Source organism: Tursiops truncatus, chromosome 2 (assembly GCF_011762595.2).
Source record: "Tursiops truncatus isolate mTurTru1 chromosome 2, mTurTru1.mat.Y, whole genome shotgun sequence".
Classification (NCBI taxonomy): Eukaryota; Metazoa; Chordata; class Mammalia; order Artiodactyla; family Delphinidae; genus Tursiops; species Tursiops truncatus.
The window spans coordinates 125,416,540-125,433,186 of NC_047035.1; the positions used below are offsets into that span (position 1 = coordinate 125,416,540).

The 16,647-nt window shown below is 45.7% G+C and overlaps 1 protein-coding gene across 4 annotated transcripts in view; it reads left to right on the forward strand.

Moving 5' to 3' along the window:
- Positions 1-16,647, forward strand: part of ADAMTS17 (ADAM metallopeptidase with thrombospondin type 1 motif 17) — a 355,712-nt gene that overhangs the window by 67,654 nt on the left and 271,411 nt on the right. For all 4 annotated transcript variants that reach the window (XM_033852069.2, XM_033852070.2, XM_073801336.1 and 1 more), the window contains exon 4: positions 2,965-3,137. In XM_033852069.2, coding sequence (XP_033707960.1) covers positions 2,965-3,137 — 173 coding nt within the window. The remainder of the gene's footprint in view (positions 1-2,964; positions 3,138-16,647) is intronic.

Genomic DNA, 16,647 nt, shown 5'->3' on the forward strand with positions numbered 1-16,647 from the left:
TGGCTCTAGAGCTTTGCTGGTGGAGGTGTTGCTGGGAGCAGGGAGAGAAGAGGAGGGTGAGCTTCCCTCCCCTTCCACCCCTGTTCCCACCTGCAGGGATAGGGAATGCAGGTCCTCGGTCTCTTACCTGCTATTACCCAACCCAGGCTTTTGGACAGACTGTTGAGCCTTTATTGTTTCACTGCAGAAAGAGTGGTGCCTTTGATGAGGGCTTGTTGCCCTAGACTTCACTGGAGTGGGTATTCAGTATGTGGCCCGGGCACCGCATTGCCTTTTGAAATCTGAAAAATTTTGATCTCCTGAAACCCACCTAGCAGTGGGGCTCTGAATCGAGGCTTGGGGCCTCTCCTCTTGTGCTTGGGACAGGACAGAGCCCTGGGGTATGTGGGGGTCACCAGCCAGCCTAGCGTGGTTGTGGCGTGACAGCCCCAGTTAGCAGTCCTTGGTGAGGGGGGCTCAGGTAAGAGCACACATGGCCCGGGAGCTGGCTGTGTAGTTGCTGCTGTTGCTTAAGGGCCTGGTGCGAGTGGAGGCCATCTGAGCGGAAGGAGCCGTCACTGAAGGCTGCTTCTCCTGGTCAGGCCCTGCAGCAGCCAAGTCAGTATACAGCATCCTTTCCCGCTGAGTTTTCTGTGGCCTTTCCCATCCCCATGTTTTAAGTTCAGCAACAGCGAGGAGCATGTTCGCACCCAAAGCCAATGCAAGCGGGAGAGTCAGAGCTGCTGGGTGAAGCCTGAGTTCTAGGGCCAAATTTACCCCTGCCCAGTGCTTGACTTCAGCTTTGTTATGTGGGAAAGAGGGATTTCACTCTCTCATTCATCCATGTATTCGGTCATTCACTCACTCAAGCATACATTCATTCAGTGAGTGTTTATTTCGCAACATGTGCTGGGCCTGGGGCTGGGGGCAGTGAAAGGGACAGATGAGGTAGTTGTAGTGCAAACCCTTTAAAAACCACAGAGCACCTGACTGTTGTGTTTTACCTGTGACTGAGTGTTCTGGGCATATGTTAACGTGCAGCATTTTACCCTTTATGATACCCTGTTTATTAGCTCTCCAAGGTCCATCAGGGAGGGAGGGGCAGGTCTTGTTTGTTTCTACTTGAAAGGGTGATGCCCAGTGCATCATTTTGATGTGTGAAATGTCCAGGGGGTGATGTGCTGCTCTGGTGGGGCGTGCTGGGCTACCTTTCTTAGTACTCCCCTCTTACGTGTTTAAGCTCGCCATCTTCCAGAGAAATGTCAGTAGTGCATCCTTTAGACTCTGCTAAAAATGCAGCTCTTTTCATACAGGAACCAGAAAATATAGACATGGTGTGAAAACAAGCAGCCAGTGTGGGGAAGAGCTGCAGAGGAGTTCATGAGTTGGGATGCTGAGAGATGGGCAATAAATCCCAACTTTGGGAGGAGCTGAGGCACAGTTTGGCTTGTGGTCGCCTGGGAGAATGTGGATGAGCTCGTTATAGCAAAGCTCCTGCTTGGGTGGCCCTTTAGTTCTGCTGCTTTAAAATGTGGCTGACATGGCTCATCACAAATTCCAAGATGGACAGGTTGGCCTGATCCAGGCAGTGAGCACCCGGCAGGCATGCTGAGCCCAGGATTTGGAGGTCACCCATGGTCCACCTTCCTCATGTTCCGAGACGACCCGTTGGTGAATATGGGTGTAGGTCCAGAGAGAGATCCTCAAAGAGGGGCCTCTTTCATTTTGGCCATGTACAAAGGCAGTACCATCTGACACCTTACCTTTTATCTTAGAATAGACCCTGCCTTCCCGAATTAGATTCCTGAGGCCTGGAAGTCTCCATGGGAGGTGGGCCTGGCTTTGGGGAGGAGGGAACCACCCTGCAGGTTGAAAAGACATATATGTAGATTTATATCTGCTTCTCTCTACATCACTAAATAATCTTCACAGTTGTACTTTTCATGGCTGCCTGCTGTTTTACCATTGTTGGCTTTCTCTGTGGTTGGATTTTAGATTGTTTTTCAGTTTGTCTCACTGCACGGACTATTCTTGTTTGTACACTATGACCCATAGTTCAGTTTTTTCTTATAGCATGCATCTTTGGTTCTGGAATGCTTGGGTCACTGTATGAGGGTTGGGTTTACTGCATGGAAGTTGTAGCAGAGCTGGCTTCCGTGTGAGCTGGTATAAAGATGGAAAAAATCGCTATCAAATTAAGGAACTGCCTTTCTATTCACATTCGGATTCTGAAAGTGCACGTTATTCATATCAACCTTTGATGTTAGTCAGAGGCGTTTGCACCCACAAATCTGTGTGTCAGTCCTCACATGGCAGCTTTGAGCGTCCAGACATCCTGACGTGGGCTCAAAATAATGACCATAGCTGTTTAGCAAGTAAGATCTTCTAGGAAATCAGTTGATCTGAGGGGAGTCAGTGGAGAATTACTTACTGTTTACTAATACCTTCCCTGTGGTAAGGAAAGAACAAACTCCAATCTTGGCCTGGATGTGTGTTTCCTGTTTTTTTTTTTTTTTGAAATACTGCTTTTGTGCCTGCTAAAGTTTGTCGCTCCTTATTTGTGACTCTCAGTGTGGTCTCTGGACTGCCCTCTTCCAGGCCCTGCTCATTGGCCCAGCAGTGGGTCATGGTGCTTTCAGAAAGCCTGGGGGTCTGTATCATTAACCCTACCCGCTGGGCCCAGGCTTCCTTTTCCTCCACAGACTGTGCTGTTCTCCCCGTTCCCTGCAGGGACAGGTTTTCTATTCTGTACTCTTTGGCCCCATCTGCCCCATCGCTGCCACAGTGGGCGGGTGTGACCCTCGTGACATCTGGCCCCCAGGCATGCAGGCTCAGCCTCGGCAGCAGAGGGCATGGACGCTGGGCCTGGCCACTGGCCGGGGAAGACTGACCATTCTCTTGGGGAGGCTTGATGGAAGGCCTGTTCACTGCGTGGACAGGAAGCCAATACACTAAAGGGCTGCACAGATGTCTCTTGTTTTCTAGAAAAGAAGAAGCCGAGGAGGGGCTGGCCGTCACGAGACTGGCGGGAGCGGAGGAATGCCATCCGGCTGACCACCGAGCACACAGTGGAGACGCTGGTGGTGGCCGATGCTGACATGGTGCAGTACCATGGGGCCGAGGCCGCCCAGAGGTTCATCCTCACTGTTATGAACATGGTGAGTCCGGGACCAGCGCCTGACCAGGGGTTTTGCTTCCTCTTGGACGAGCACTCTGCATGTGGGTGCTGGCCATCTTCTCCTGGCGGGGAGGGATGGGGACATACACAGCCTTGTGACCCCTGGGCAACATGGAGCACAGGGGGCTGGGAGGTGCCCCCAGGGAGAGGCCTGATTCGCCAGCCTGGGCTGGTGTGGGGTCAGCGCCTGAGTCTGTCTGCACTCCTCACCAGAGGCCTCCCAAGACCCTTTCTATGGGTAAATGCCCCTCCAAGGGGATTCAACACTAAGTCAGTCCCTGATCTAAGGAGCCAACAGTCTCATAGGAGGAATCAAGATCAGACTTTAATATAAAACAGAGCTTGTCGTGTGCAAGGAAGAGAGGTTATCTAGTTGAGGGAACCAAGGAAGCAACATATGTCTACATCTGATTTGTTGAATGAGGAGTGAGGGAGACCTTCACTTGGTGGGTAGGTTGGGGAGGGACCTCATGCCTCAGATTTTAGATGCAGGTGGTTGTTTGCACAGAAGGATGTTTGTGTGCATCCCAACTCCACCCATCTATTCACTCTCCTAACAAGCATTTTTGAAGACTTCCTGGCATTGTGTTAGTTGCTAGGGGGACAAATGCCAAAAGACCTGGTCCTTCCCTCAGGAGGCAGTGGTGTCACAGATGGGTGGAGTGTCTGTGTTTCAGTAGACATCTCTGCAGGGAGCACTGGGGGCTGGGTGGAGGGCTGGGGAGTGATCACCCCACAGCATGGAGGCTTCATGAAAGAGCTGACCCTTCAACTGTGTTTGCCAGATGGGGGAGCGGTGGCAGGTCATGCAGGGGATGCCGCAGGAGCTGCATCTGGGGGAGGGCAGGTGGTGTGATGTGGCTGCAGTAGGGAGTGGAGCAGCCTTAATGTGGGGACGTGCATAGGGTCAGGATGTTGGCGGGGGGTAAGGCATCCCTAGGAGCGGAGCCGCCGACGGGGAGGGGAGAAACATGTCTGGAGCGAGGTTTGGAAGAGCAACCCCAGCAGCTGCACTTGCATGGATTGGAGTGAGAAGGGCAAGAAGGAGCACTGGGAATGGAGTGTGTGAGGAGAGAGGGTGTGAACTAAGGGGCAGGAGTGGGGATGGAGGAGGCATTCATGCAGAGAGGAGGATGTGCTGGGAGGAAAGACCCACAGGACTTGGTGCCTGGCTTGGAGAGGCAGGAGGAGGAGGCGAGAGAAATCCAGGGGACCCCTGGGCTATAACCTGGGTGGCTGGGTGGATGGTGGGCCACTGGATGGGAAAAGAAGGAAGAGAGCATTTGGGGACACAGCGAGGAGTTCTAGTCTGGACAGCCTGGCTTCGAGTTCCCCACGGGAGCTCAGGATGGAGGGCCTGGCTGGAAGTAGAGACTGGGGCTGATCGGCACACAGCTGGGAGCTGCAGCTGTTGGCGTGGCCAGCCATGTCCAGGTGGAGCACATCGGGGAGAAGAGAAGCTGCCCACAGATGGCCCAGTGGAGTGCCAGTCCCAGGGGGCCAGGCAGAGGATGGGGAGCTGGCAGAAGGGCAGACAGACTGGGCAGAGGTTGTCCCTAAGGAAAGAGGTGAGAGGTGCAGGAAGGGAGTGGTTAACAATGCCAGATGCTGCAGCCGGGTCCCCGAAGGGATAGCTTTCGGGATTGTTGGGGGTGGCAGCTGGGTAGGGGCAAACTGAAATGAGACCAGGAAGTGAAGAAGTAGAAACAGCATCGCAGAAGATCTTGGCTGAGGGAGAAGAGAAAAGAGCCTCGCTAGGTGGAATCAGGGTCAAGGAGGACTTTGGAGAGGGAAAGGGGTCAGGGATTACAAGTGTGGGGTTTAGGCCCAGACAGGCCTGGACCAGGACTCCTGCTCTGAGCACAGAGCTGGCTGGCAGTGTCGGAACCGCTCTGAGCTGACTCCCCCTGCAGGAAGAGTAGCGAGGCAGGGGCTTAGCCACCCCGAGGGCCTTGTGCGTGGCTGCGAAGGCACGTAAGGCTCATGGAAAGAGAGTGAGAAGAGAAGGCCAGTCCCTGGGCTGTGCTGCGGGGGGTGAGAGATGGCTAAAGGCAGCCCAAGAGCAGGGAGGCTAGAGACATCGCGAAGGTCACACAGGAAATCACTGGTGGGGCTGTGACCATCAGGCCAAGCCTGTCTATAACTGGCCACAGGGAAATATATGGTCATGAACCCCACCCTGGGCTAATGGGGGTGGCGAGCCTCATGGCAGTCCTGGCCCCTGTGAAGACAAGGCTCTGGTACTTTGACCTCTGTCAGGGTGACTTGCCAGTGCTTGCTTTCGGGACACGTATCAATTTGCAGGAAATTCCATCTGTCTGGTCCACACGCCCTCAGACAGGCCGTGCTCTAAAGCTGAGGCTGCTTTGGTGGTGCGTGGAGATTAGAGTCTTTAAGGTGAGTTGCTGTTTGGACCCGAAGACCTCCCTATAGGATGGGCTCTTCTGAAAAGCAAATGGAGATGTGGACCCCCTGTGGGACTGATCCAGGACTTATCTGTTTTCAAGACATGGGCACAACATGAGGCACTTGGTCACCCTCCCTTTCAAAGTCATCAACTCTGGGAGTTCCATTAACTTCTTTCCTTCCTCCCTCCCTCCTTCTTTTCTCCCTCCCTCCCTCCCTCCCTCCCTTCCTTCCTCTCGCTTCTTTCCTTCCTTCCTTTCTCTTTCTTTCTTCAGATTTTTAAAACTTGTGGTTAAAAAATACATACCATAAAATTTTCTCTCTCACCCACCTTTAAGTCTTCAGTTCTATGACATTTAGGTACATTCACATTGTTGTACAGCCATCATCACCATTCATCCCCAGAATTCTTTTTGTTTTGCAAAACTGAAACTCTGTACACATTAAACATTAACAGCCCATTCTCCCCTCGCCCAGCCCCTGACAACCAACCTTCTACTTTCTGTCTCTATGAATTTGACAACTCTAGGGACTTTATATAAGTGGAGGTACACAGTATTTGTTCTTTTGTGACTAGTTTATTTCACTCAGCATGATGTCCTCCAGGTTGGTCCATGTTTTAGCAGGTGTCAGAATCTCCTTCCTTTTGGCTGCATAATATTCCACTGTGTGGACAGACTACATTTTGTTTGTCTCTTCATCCATGGATGAACATTTGGGTTGCCTCCTCCTAAGGCTCTGTGCACAATGCTGCTGTGACCATGGTGTACAGTCTATCTCAGTCCCTGCTTTCACTTCTTTTGGGTATGGACCCAGAAGTGGAATTGCTTCTGTTAACTTTTAATGGTTCTTGTCCCTGATTTGAGAAATATTTCTGAGTTCCACATTTGCACAAGCCCAGGTCTCCCCGGTGGCTGATTAATGCTGTAGTTGCCCAGAGGAAGCCCAGGAGTGGGCTGCTGGGGCCTGGCTTGGCACCAGACTCTTTCACCTGTAGGTAATTTTATCTCATTTATATTTTTTGTCCAGGGCACAAGTCCAAAGAATAAACATTCATTACAACAACTAAAGTAATAATAAGGCAAAGCTCCTAGTTTGGCATTTGCTTTCCTAATTTTATCATCTGGACAAGGGCAGCTATTTTATCACAGGCTGGGAGAGGGGTTGTACGTGGGAACATTGTTCTCCCCACGAGCCATGGGCTGTAAGGACTGAACTACAGGGGCTGAGTGGTGGTGATGCTTGGCTTTAATTTGACCCTCTTCAGTCCTCTTCAGCTGCTGGTACTATGATGTTGGAGGCTCCAGATCCCGCTGCTGAGGGCAAATCTGGGGCCAATCACATTAATTTTGGATTTACATGTTTCTTAATGAGGCCTGCCTAATAAGAGCAGTGGCACTTTGGTGAAGGGCATGTGGCATTTGTACACTGACACTTAGCCCTTCAGTCATCTGCCCTTGGAGTTTCTTGGCCAGTCTGATGAGGCCAGAAAGCAAATGAAAGCAGAGTGTCTGATCCACTCACAGACTCTCGCTACTGGCAACCTGTTTCTGTTGCTCTAGCTGTGGGTCGCTCTTCAGCATATTTAAAAACAAGTTACATTCAGACAGTGCATCTTACTTTAAACAAGGCCGCCCTCCACCATCATCACCGTCCTTCAATTTCTTAAACTCTAGTGTAGAAAATCCAAAGAATTCTATCCTGCCTGTGGCTGTTTCAGAAAAGGGATTTCTGTTAGTAAGATCATCTTTAAGCCAGGCAGATGGGAAAGGATTGTGGCTGGGCCAAGGAGCCCTATCATTAGACAGGGCCCCCGGGTGCAGCCAGCAGGAAGGTGAGGCCAGCCAACCCCTCTTTCTCCTGTCGGACAGTGTTTTCTGTGGCTGTGTAGGACTGAAACAGCTCTGTCTCCTTAGCTCCTCTGGATTTGGAAGGAAATCTGCTGGAGTGGTTGCCACCTTTATTCCAACCAGTTTCTCTCCAGCATCATCTGGTGCCAGTGTCCAGGCGCCCACCCCTCCCTGCCCTCCCACTTGGGTCTCTGTGGGCAGGGGACCGGCTCAACTCTTATGTGCCACTCTGACCCCAGGAGCTAAACACAGACAAGTCCCTGTCCCCAAGGCAGGCCAGGGGGCTTGCGGGACCTATGTGTGTTGTAGCACATCCACAGCTGGGAGAATTTGGTGTCAAGTGCTCACAGTTTTCATAGCATCTTATAGTTGTGGTGTATTAGATCTATGTCAATCAGTAGCCCAATGGCCCATGTTTGAGAGGAAGGAAGGAAGTGTGTTTGTGATGCACTGACCAGTCCAAATGGAAGCTTCCTGATTTCATGTCACTTCCTCCTCATACCTGGTGGATTTCATCATTCTCATTTTACAGAAAGGAAAGAGAGGCTTGTGGGGAGTACAGGGTGCAGACCCAGTGAGTACTTAGCAGGGTGAGGACTCAGGCCTGGGCTGAGGGACCCCTGTACCACCTTGTCAAGGTGATGAGCATATCTCAAATCTGCCTTTTCTCTCCATCTCCACCCTGGACCGACTGCCATTATTTTTTACCTCGACAACTGCAGGAGTTTTCTTGCTGGGCTCCTCACTTCCATTTTCTCCCCCCTTGAATCCTTGATGTAGAATGGCCAGCAAGATATTCTTCCAACAGGATTAGGACCTTGTCACTAGGCAGTTCTGAGACTCTCTGTGGCTTTCATCATTGTGGATATGGAAATCCTTCCCCTTCTGCACTCCCAGACCGTGTGGCTGGGGTCCGTCTGCTTCTCCTGGGCTTCATTCGTTTCTCCACGTTAGCACAGACTCCTGCCATGTGGGCCACTATTTCTCAGGGGCCCCAGCTCCTCTCTGACTTGTGGTAACTCTTTGTCAGGAATGTTCTTCACCCCGCTTCATACATGGCTAGCTCCTCTGTCTTTTAGGTCTCTGTGTAAATGTCCCCTTAGAGGGGCCCTCCTTGCTGACTCCTCTGAGAAGGCCACCTGTTTTCTTTATCGTAGCAGTCTGGTTTTTACTTGGTGGTTCTTATCTTGATTTATAATTCCACATTTATTTCCTTTTTAAAAATCATCTTGCTGCGGAGTTTTTGTATGCTATTGAATTTAAGCTGGTATAAAATCAGAGTGCTATAACGTTAGGATGTTAAATGTAATGCTCATAGTAACCACAAAGAAAATAGCTATAAAATATACATAAAAAGAAATGAGAAGGGAATTAAAAAGTTTCACCATAAAAAATTCAGCATGCAAAATAATCAGTAATGTAGGAAATGAGGGACCCAAAAAAAAAAGCTATAAAACATATAGAAAACAAATAGCAAAATGCACAGGTAAGTCCCTCCTTGTCAGTAATTATCTTAAATGTATGGATTAAACTCTCCAGTCAAAAGACAGATTGGCAGAATGAATATAAAAAAATGCTCCAATGTGTACAAGAGGCTCACTATATCAAAAAACACAAATACATTGAAAGTAAAAGAATGGAAAAAGATATTCCATGCAGATAGTAACCATAAGAGATCATGAGTGGTTATACTAATATGATACAAGATAGACTTTAGTAAAAAAAAATGTTACAAGAGACAAAGAAGGATACTGTATATTAATAAAAGTTTCAATACAGGAAGAAGATATAACAGTTACAAGTATTTATGTACCTAATAACAAATCATTAAAATATATGAAGCAAAAATTTGTAGAATTGTAGTGAGAAATATGCAGTTTTCTATAATAATAATTAGAGACTTCACCCCCGCCCCCACCCCCCACTCTCAGTAGTGGATAGGAAAACTAGACAGAAGATAAGTAAGGATATAGAGGACTTGAGCAACACAATAAGCCAACTAGATCTAACAAGATATACAGAACACTCTACCCAGTAGCAGCAGGATATTACTTTTTTTTTCAAATGCACATGGGGCATGCTCCAGGATATACTGTATATTAGCTCACAGATTAAGTTTCATCAGATTTAAAAGATATCATACAAAGTATCTTCTCCAACCACAGTGGATTAAGTTAGAAATCAGTAACAGAAGGAAAACTGGAGAATTCACAAATATGTGGAAATTAAACAACACACTCTTAGACAACCAGTGGGTCAAGGGAGAAATTACAGGGGAAATGAGAAAATGCATAAAGCTGAATTAAAATGAAAACACAACATACCGAAACTTATGGAACACAGTGAAAGCAGTGCTCAGAAGGAAATGTATAGCTGTAAAATGCTTACATTAAAAGAAGGATCTCAAATCAATAACCTAACTTCACACCTTAAAGAGCTAGAAGAGCAAACTAAACTCAAAGCTAGCAGAAGGAAGGAAATAATAAAGATTAGAGCAGAAATAAATAAAATAAAGAATAGAAAAACAATAGAGAAATCAACAAAACCAAGAATTGAGTTTTCAAAAAAATTAACAAAATTGATAAACCTTTAGCTAGACTGATTATAAAAAAAACTTGAATTACTAAAATCAGAAATGAAAGTGGGGATATGACTACCAATTCTATAGAAGCAAAAAGGATTATAAAAGAATACTGTATGAATTCGGCAATTGGGATTGACATGTATACACTGATGTGTATAAAATTGATGACTAATAAGGACCTGCTGTATAAAAAAATAAATAAAATTCAAAAATTCAAAAAAAAATACTATGAACCATTGTATGCCCACAGATCGGATAACCTAGATGAACTGGACAAATACCTATAGAAACACAGAGCTTACCAAGACTTAATCACAAAGATCTAGAAAATCTGAATAGACCTATAACTAGTAAGGAGATTGAATCAGTAATCAGAAACCTCCTGACAAAGGAAAGCCCTGAACCTGACAGCTTAACTGGTGAATTATACCGTACATTTAAAGGAGAACTAATTAATCAGTCCTCCTCAAACTCTTCCAAAAAACTAAAGAGGAGAAAATGCTTTCTAACTCTTTTCTATGAAGCTAGCATTGCCCTCATACCAAAGCCGGATAAAGACACTACAAGAAAAGAAAACTGTAGTTCCTTATGAATAAGAAAACAATTTCCCTTTTGAACATTATTACAAAAATTCTCAACAAAATACTAGCAAACCAGAATCATATTGTGCACCATGACAAACTGGGATTTACTTCTAGAATGCAAGGATGGTTCAACATACAAAAATCAAGCAGTGTAATATACCACATTAACAGAAGGAAGCAAAAAATCACATAATTGTCTCAAGTGATGTTGAAAAAGCATTGGATAAAATTCATCTGTCTTTCATGATAAAAAACACTCAACAAACTAGGAATAGAAGGAAGCTACCTCAACATTATAAAAGGCATATATGAAAAACCCATAGTGAATGTAATACTCAATGGTGACAGATTGAAAACTTCTCCTCTAAGATCAGGAACAAGACAAGGATGCTTACTTTCACTACTTCTATCCAACATAGTACTGGAAGTCCTAGCCAGAGCAATTAATCAAGAAAAAGGAAGGAAAGGAAAGAAGTAAAATTATCTGTGTTTACAGATAGCATGAGCCATGTAGAAAATCATGAAATCCTACACACAAAAATTAGAACTAATAAAATAATTCAGCAAATTAGCAGGGTGCAAAACCAGTGTACACAAATCAGTTGCATTTCTGTAACTAACAATGAACAATCTGAAAAGGAAATTAAGAAAACCATTCCATTTACAATAGTGTCAAAAAGAATAAAATACTTAGGAATTAAAGAGGTAAAAAACTTGTACACTAAAATCTACAAAACATTGATGGAAAAAGAGAAGACATAAATAAATGGAAAGACACTGATGTTCATGGATTAGTAGTCTTATAATAAAGATGTCAGTACTGCCCAAAGCAATGTACAGATTCATGCAGTCACTAGCAAAATGCTAACAACATTTTTCCTTGCAGAAATTGAGAAATTCATTCTAAAATTTGCATGGAATCTCGAGAGACCCTGAATAGCCAAAACAATCTTGGAAAAGAAAAAGTTGGAAGACTCATTTCCTGATTTCAAAATTTACTACAAAGGTATAGTAATCAAAACACTGTGATACTGGCATAAAGACAAACATATAGACCAGTGGAATCGAATAGAGAGCCCAGAAATATACTCTGACATATGTGGTCAAATGCTTTTCAACAAGACTACAAAGACCATTCAATGGGGAAGTGACAGTCTTTTGAACAAGTGGTGATGGGAAGACTGGATATGTACATGCAAAAAGGATGAAGTTGGACCCTTACCTAACATCATATACAAAAATTAATTCAAAATGGGTTACAGACCTGAATGTAAGAGCTAAAACTATAAAAATCCTAGAAGGAAACATAGGGGAAAACTTCCTGACATTGGATTTGGCAATAATTTCTTGGATATTATACCAAAGGCACAGGCAACAAAAGAAAAAAGTAGACAAATTGGTCTTCACCAAATTTTAAAACTTATGCATCAAAGGACACTATAAACAGAGTAAAAAGGCAACTCAAAAAATGGGAGAAAATACTTGCAAATTACATATCTGATAGTATCCAGAATATATAGAGAACACCAAAATTCGACAACAACAACAAAACTAAACAACCTGATTTTAAAATGGGCAAAGGACTTGAATAGACATTTCTCCAAAGAAGATACACAAATGGCCAGTAATCATATGAAAAGATATTCAGTGTCACTAATCATTAGGGAAATGCAAATCAAAATGACAATGAGATATTATGTTACTCTCATTAAAATGCTGTTACTAAAAAAAATTGTAAAATAACAGGTGTTGACAAGGATATGGAGAAATGGGCACCCTTGTGTACTGTTCTTGGGACCATAAAATGGTGCAGCTCCTTTGGAAAACAGTATGATGGTTCTTAAAAAAATAGAATTTTAATATGATCCACTTCTGGGTATATACCCCAAAGAAGTGAAAGCAGGGTCATGAACAGAAACTTGTACACCCATGTTCATAGCAGCATTATTCACAATAGTCAAAAGGAGGAAGCAACTCAGTGTTCACTGAAGGATGAATGGGTAGACAGAAATGTGATATATACACTCAATTAACTATCATTCAGCCTTAAAAAAGGAAGGAAATTCTGACACATGCTACAAGGATGAACCTTGAGAACATTATGTTAAATGAAATAAGCCAGTCACAAAAGTATAAATACTGTACAAATACTGTATGATTACACTCAAATGAAGTGCCTGGAGTAGTCAAATTCATAGAGACAGAAAGTAGAATGGTGGTTGCCAGGGGCTAGAGCAGGATGGGGAATGGAGAATTAGTGTTTAATAGCTGCAGAATTTCAATTGAGGAAAATGAAAAAGTTCTGTAGATGGATAGTAGTGATTGTTCCACAACAATCTGAGTGTACTTAATGCCGCTAAACCATACACTTAAAAATGTAAATTTCATATTATGCATATTTAACAGAATTTTTAAAAACCCACCCTGCTTACTGTCTTTGCACCATCTGTAAGCTCATCAAGGTAGGACTGTGTGTACACCCTTGTCGTTATTTCCCCAGTGCCTTGTACATGTGCAGGTGATCAAGAAATTTTTGTGGCATCTGTGAACTCATAAATGAGTGACTAATGCCATTTTCTAACATCCTTTGCAAAGGATTTAGTGCTGAAGTTGTGTAAACACTGGCTTTCCTTTTTTAATTCCTCAATTAATTTACTTCTGAAAAGCCTTTTGTATTCTAAGCATGTCACACAGATGTGGTGTCCTAAACTCTGGTAGAAAGTGTTTCTACATAAATGCAATTACATATTTACACCTCCCACACAGCCCACTGTGCTATGGGTGGTCCCCTTCAACTCCTCTCACATCTTGTCCTTCAAGGAGGAGGTATCAAGATGGAGCTGATAAAACAAGTGTGGTGGGAAAGAACTGTTCTGAGAGCGTGCTTGGCTGCTACAAACGACTTCACCTCTGAGCCCTGTTAAATCAGTCTTTAGAGCAACAGAAGAAGTGGCTGCTGTGAGAGCAGAGTCACTTTGGTCATTTTTGAGGACTTGTAAAGCATGGAAGCCAGTACTAAAACAACCCTGGCATTGTTGCAGGAAGGGGGATCCCTTCTAGGGCCCAAGAGTGGGCTCTTGTCTAACACTTGGAAATGAATTGACCAGGGAGACATGTGTGCTAACAAAGCAAGAGACTTTATTGGGAAGGGGCACCCAGGTGGAGAGCAGGAAGGTAAGGGAACCCAGGAGGACTGCTCTGCCACATGGCTCGCAGTCTCGGGTTTTATGATGATGGGATTAGTTTTCGGGTGGTCTCTGGCCAATCATTCTGACTCAGGATCCTTCTCGGTGGTGTGTGCATCGCTCAGCCAAGATGGATTCCAGCGAGGAGGATTCTGGGAGGTTGGTAGGACATATGGACTGGAGTCTCCTTTTGACCTTTCCTGAATTCTTCAGGTTGGTGGTGGCTTATTAGTTCCATGTTCCTTACTAGGACTTTCTGTCGTAAAACAACTCATGTAGATGGTTACTGTGGTGCCTGGCCAGGGTCGGCAGTTTCGGTCAGTGGTTCCCCTACCAGCATCATGCAGAGTGGTCCCGTTTTAAAACAAGGAATAAAGGAGCTTTGTAAATCACAGAGCAGTGAGCTTGGTTTTTGTATCAGTCAGGGGTTTTGATTATAAGCAGAAGAAACTAGATCTGGGATAACTGAAGCAGAAGAGGAAACATGTTTTTGGAGCCGTATACGGAGGAGCCCAGAATCAAAAGGAAGGCTGGGTCACCAGCCTCAGAACTGGGGGGAGGGTAAGGGTCAGGAGACTCAAGGGAGAGGGGCCAGGCAGCAGGAGAGAGCAAGGCTGAGTTCTGGCCAGGAGTATGGGCTGCAGTCTTGCTGCCACTGTTGTGTCCTGGGACCATCTCTCCACTGCCAGTGCCCCTCCAGGGCTTCTGTGGCAGGCAGAGTGAGTTTCCACTTGCTTTGGTTTCTACAGTGGAAAGAGGGTTCCTTCCTTTCTCCAGAGCTCACCCAGTGGGGAACTTTCCCCAATGAAAACAACATCTTTAGCCAAAAGAGAAAAGGAAATTTTAAAAATCCCAGCAAAGTGTCCAGACACTACACAGACCAAAGCATAAAAGAGGTTCACTCACATGACATATGATTCTATGGTTCCACTTTGGGGTATATACACAAAATGAATTGAAAGCAGAGTCTCCAAGAGATATTTGTTCATGGCAGCATTATTCACAAATAATTCACAAAAGGAGGAAGTAACCCAAATGTCCATTGAAGGATAAACAAAAATATATATGTGTACATATATACACAATAGAATATTATTCAACTTTAAAAAGGAAAGAAACTGATGCATGCTATGACATAGATGAACCTTGAGGACATTATGTTAAGGAAATAAGCCAATCACAAAAAGACAGGTTCCGTATGAGTCCACTCATAAGAGGTGCCTAGAGTAGTCAAATTCATAGAGACAGAAAGTAGTGGTGGTTGCTGGGGGCTGAGGGGAGAGGGGAATGAGAAGTTGTTGTTTAATGGGTGCAGAGGTCCAGTTTGGGAACATAAAAAAGCTCTGAAGGTGGATGGTGGTAATGGTAGCACAATAATGAGAATGTATTTAACACTACTGAACTGTATACTTAAAAATGGTTAAGATGGTAAATTTTATGTTATATGTTTTTTACCACAATAAAAAAAATGAGATGCACTCACTAATTCCATTCAGTTATATTTATTGGGTACCTAATGTGCGCTGGGGACTTCCTAGGGACTGGGGATCGAGTAGGGACCACAACAGGTCCCATCCTCATGGAGCTCATGTGGTGGCACCAACAGGCAGTACTCAACACACAAATCAGGGATTTTTGTGCAAATTTTATAAACTGCTATGCAAAGATCCAGGTGATAGCAAGTGACTGGGGCAGTCAGGGACACCTCTGTGATGAGTGACCCTCCACTTAGAAGGGAAGGCATTACACTGACATAAGGAGCCAGCCAGTGGGAGTCAGTCTGGCATTTGGGAGGCACAGGGAGAGGTGATTCCTGGTGGGTGATGGGGAGGGTGGGGCACAGTGAGAGGTGCTCCGGCCTCCCCCTCAGGGGTCAGGGCATGGAGAGCCAGCTTCACTGCATGTGCGACGGGGAAGCTGTGCAGGGGTCAAGTAGAGGAGTGGTATACACTGATTTGTGTTTTAAAAGATCCCTCCACCTGGCTCAGAGGGGTATAGAGTCCCACTGGGCTATGTGTCCCAGCAATCCGCTCACCTGTGCAGGAATGTGTGGAGGGAGAAACTTCAGCCAGACCTGTGTCTCTGAGCTGTCAGCAAGCCGCAGTGGGTGCCCTGAGTGGGCTTTGGTTGATTTTCCAAATATGCTGTAGTGCCTTTTTATGTATGTGACTTTATTTTCCTTTGGTTGGGGGTGGTGGTGACACAGAAGCAGGAATATTTTAAAGAACAAATTGCAGATGGAAACAGGTGGTGCTGACACTAGAAGCCGTGGGTTTGGGCAGCCAAATTGGAAAATGGGGCCACTTGAAAGAGCTTTGGTTGTTTTTAGCTTCCTTAACAACCACAGAATGGAATGAAAACCTGAGCCGCTCCAGGCAAGTTCTGTTTGGAGGAAAAATGACATCAATTTGACTCAATTACCATGTGAAACAGACAACAAGCCTCTCTGGTGAGCAGAGAAACTAGCAGCAGTGCTAGAGCGCTCACTGGTTCCCACACCCCCGTGGCCATGATGGGAAGCTGCTGGGGGCCTTGTGGAATGCAGATGGCTGGGCCCACCCCCCTCCACCGAGTTCTGATTCATGGGGTCTGGGGTGGGCTCCAGAATGCGTTTCCAAAATGTGCTCAGGCCATGTTGGTGCTGCTGCTTCAGGGACCCCTCTCAGAGGGACTGCTAGAGAATATAGCCCCCTCCAGGGTGCGGGTCTGGATGGGTGCGGCCTGCGATGTGAGGGAGTCACCTCCACTTCCCATCTGTCCCTGGGGAGGCCCTAAGTCACCAGGTAGGTGGTGCTCATGTGAAAACCCCACCTGGCATTGCGAACAGCTCCTCCCCACGTGCCCCCATCACCTGTCCCTGTCTACCCCTCCCTGACCGTGT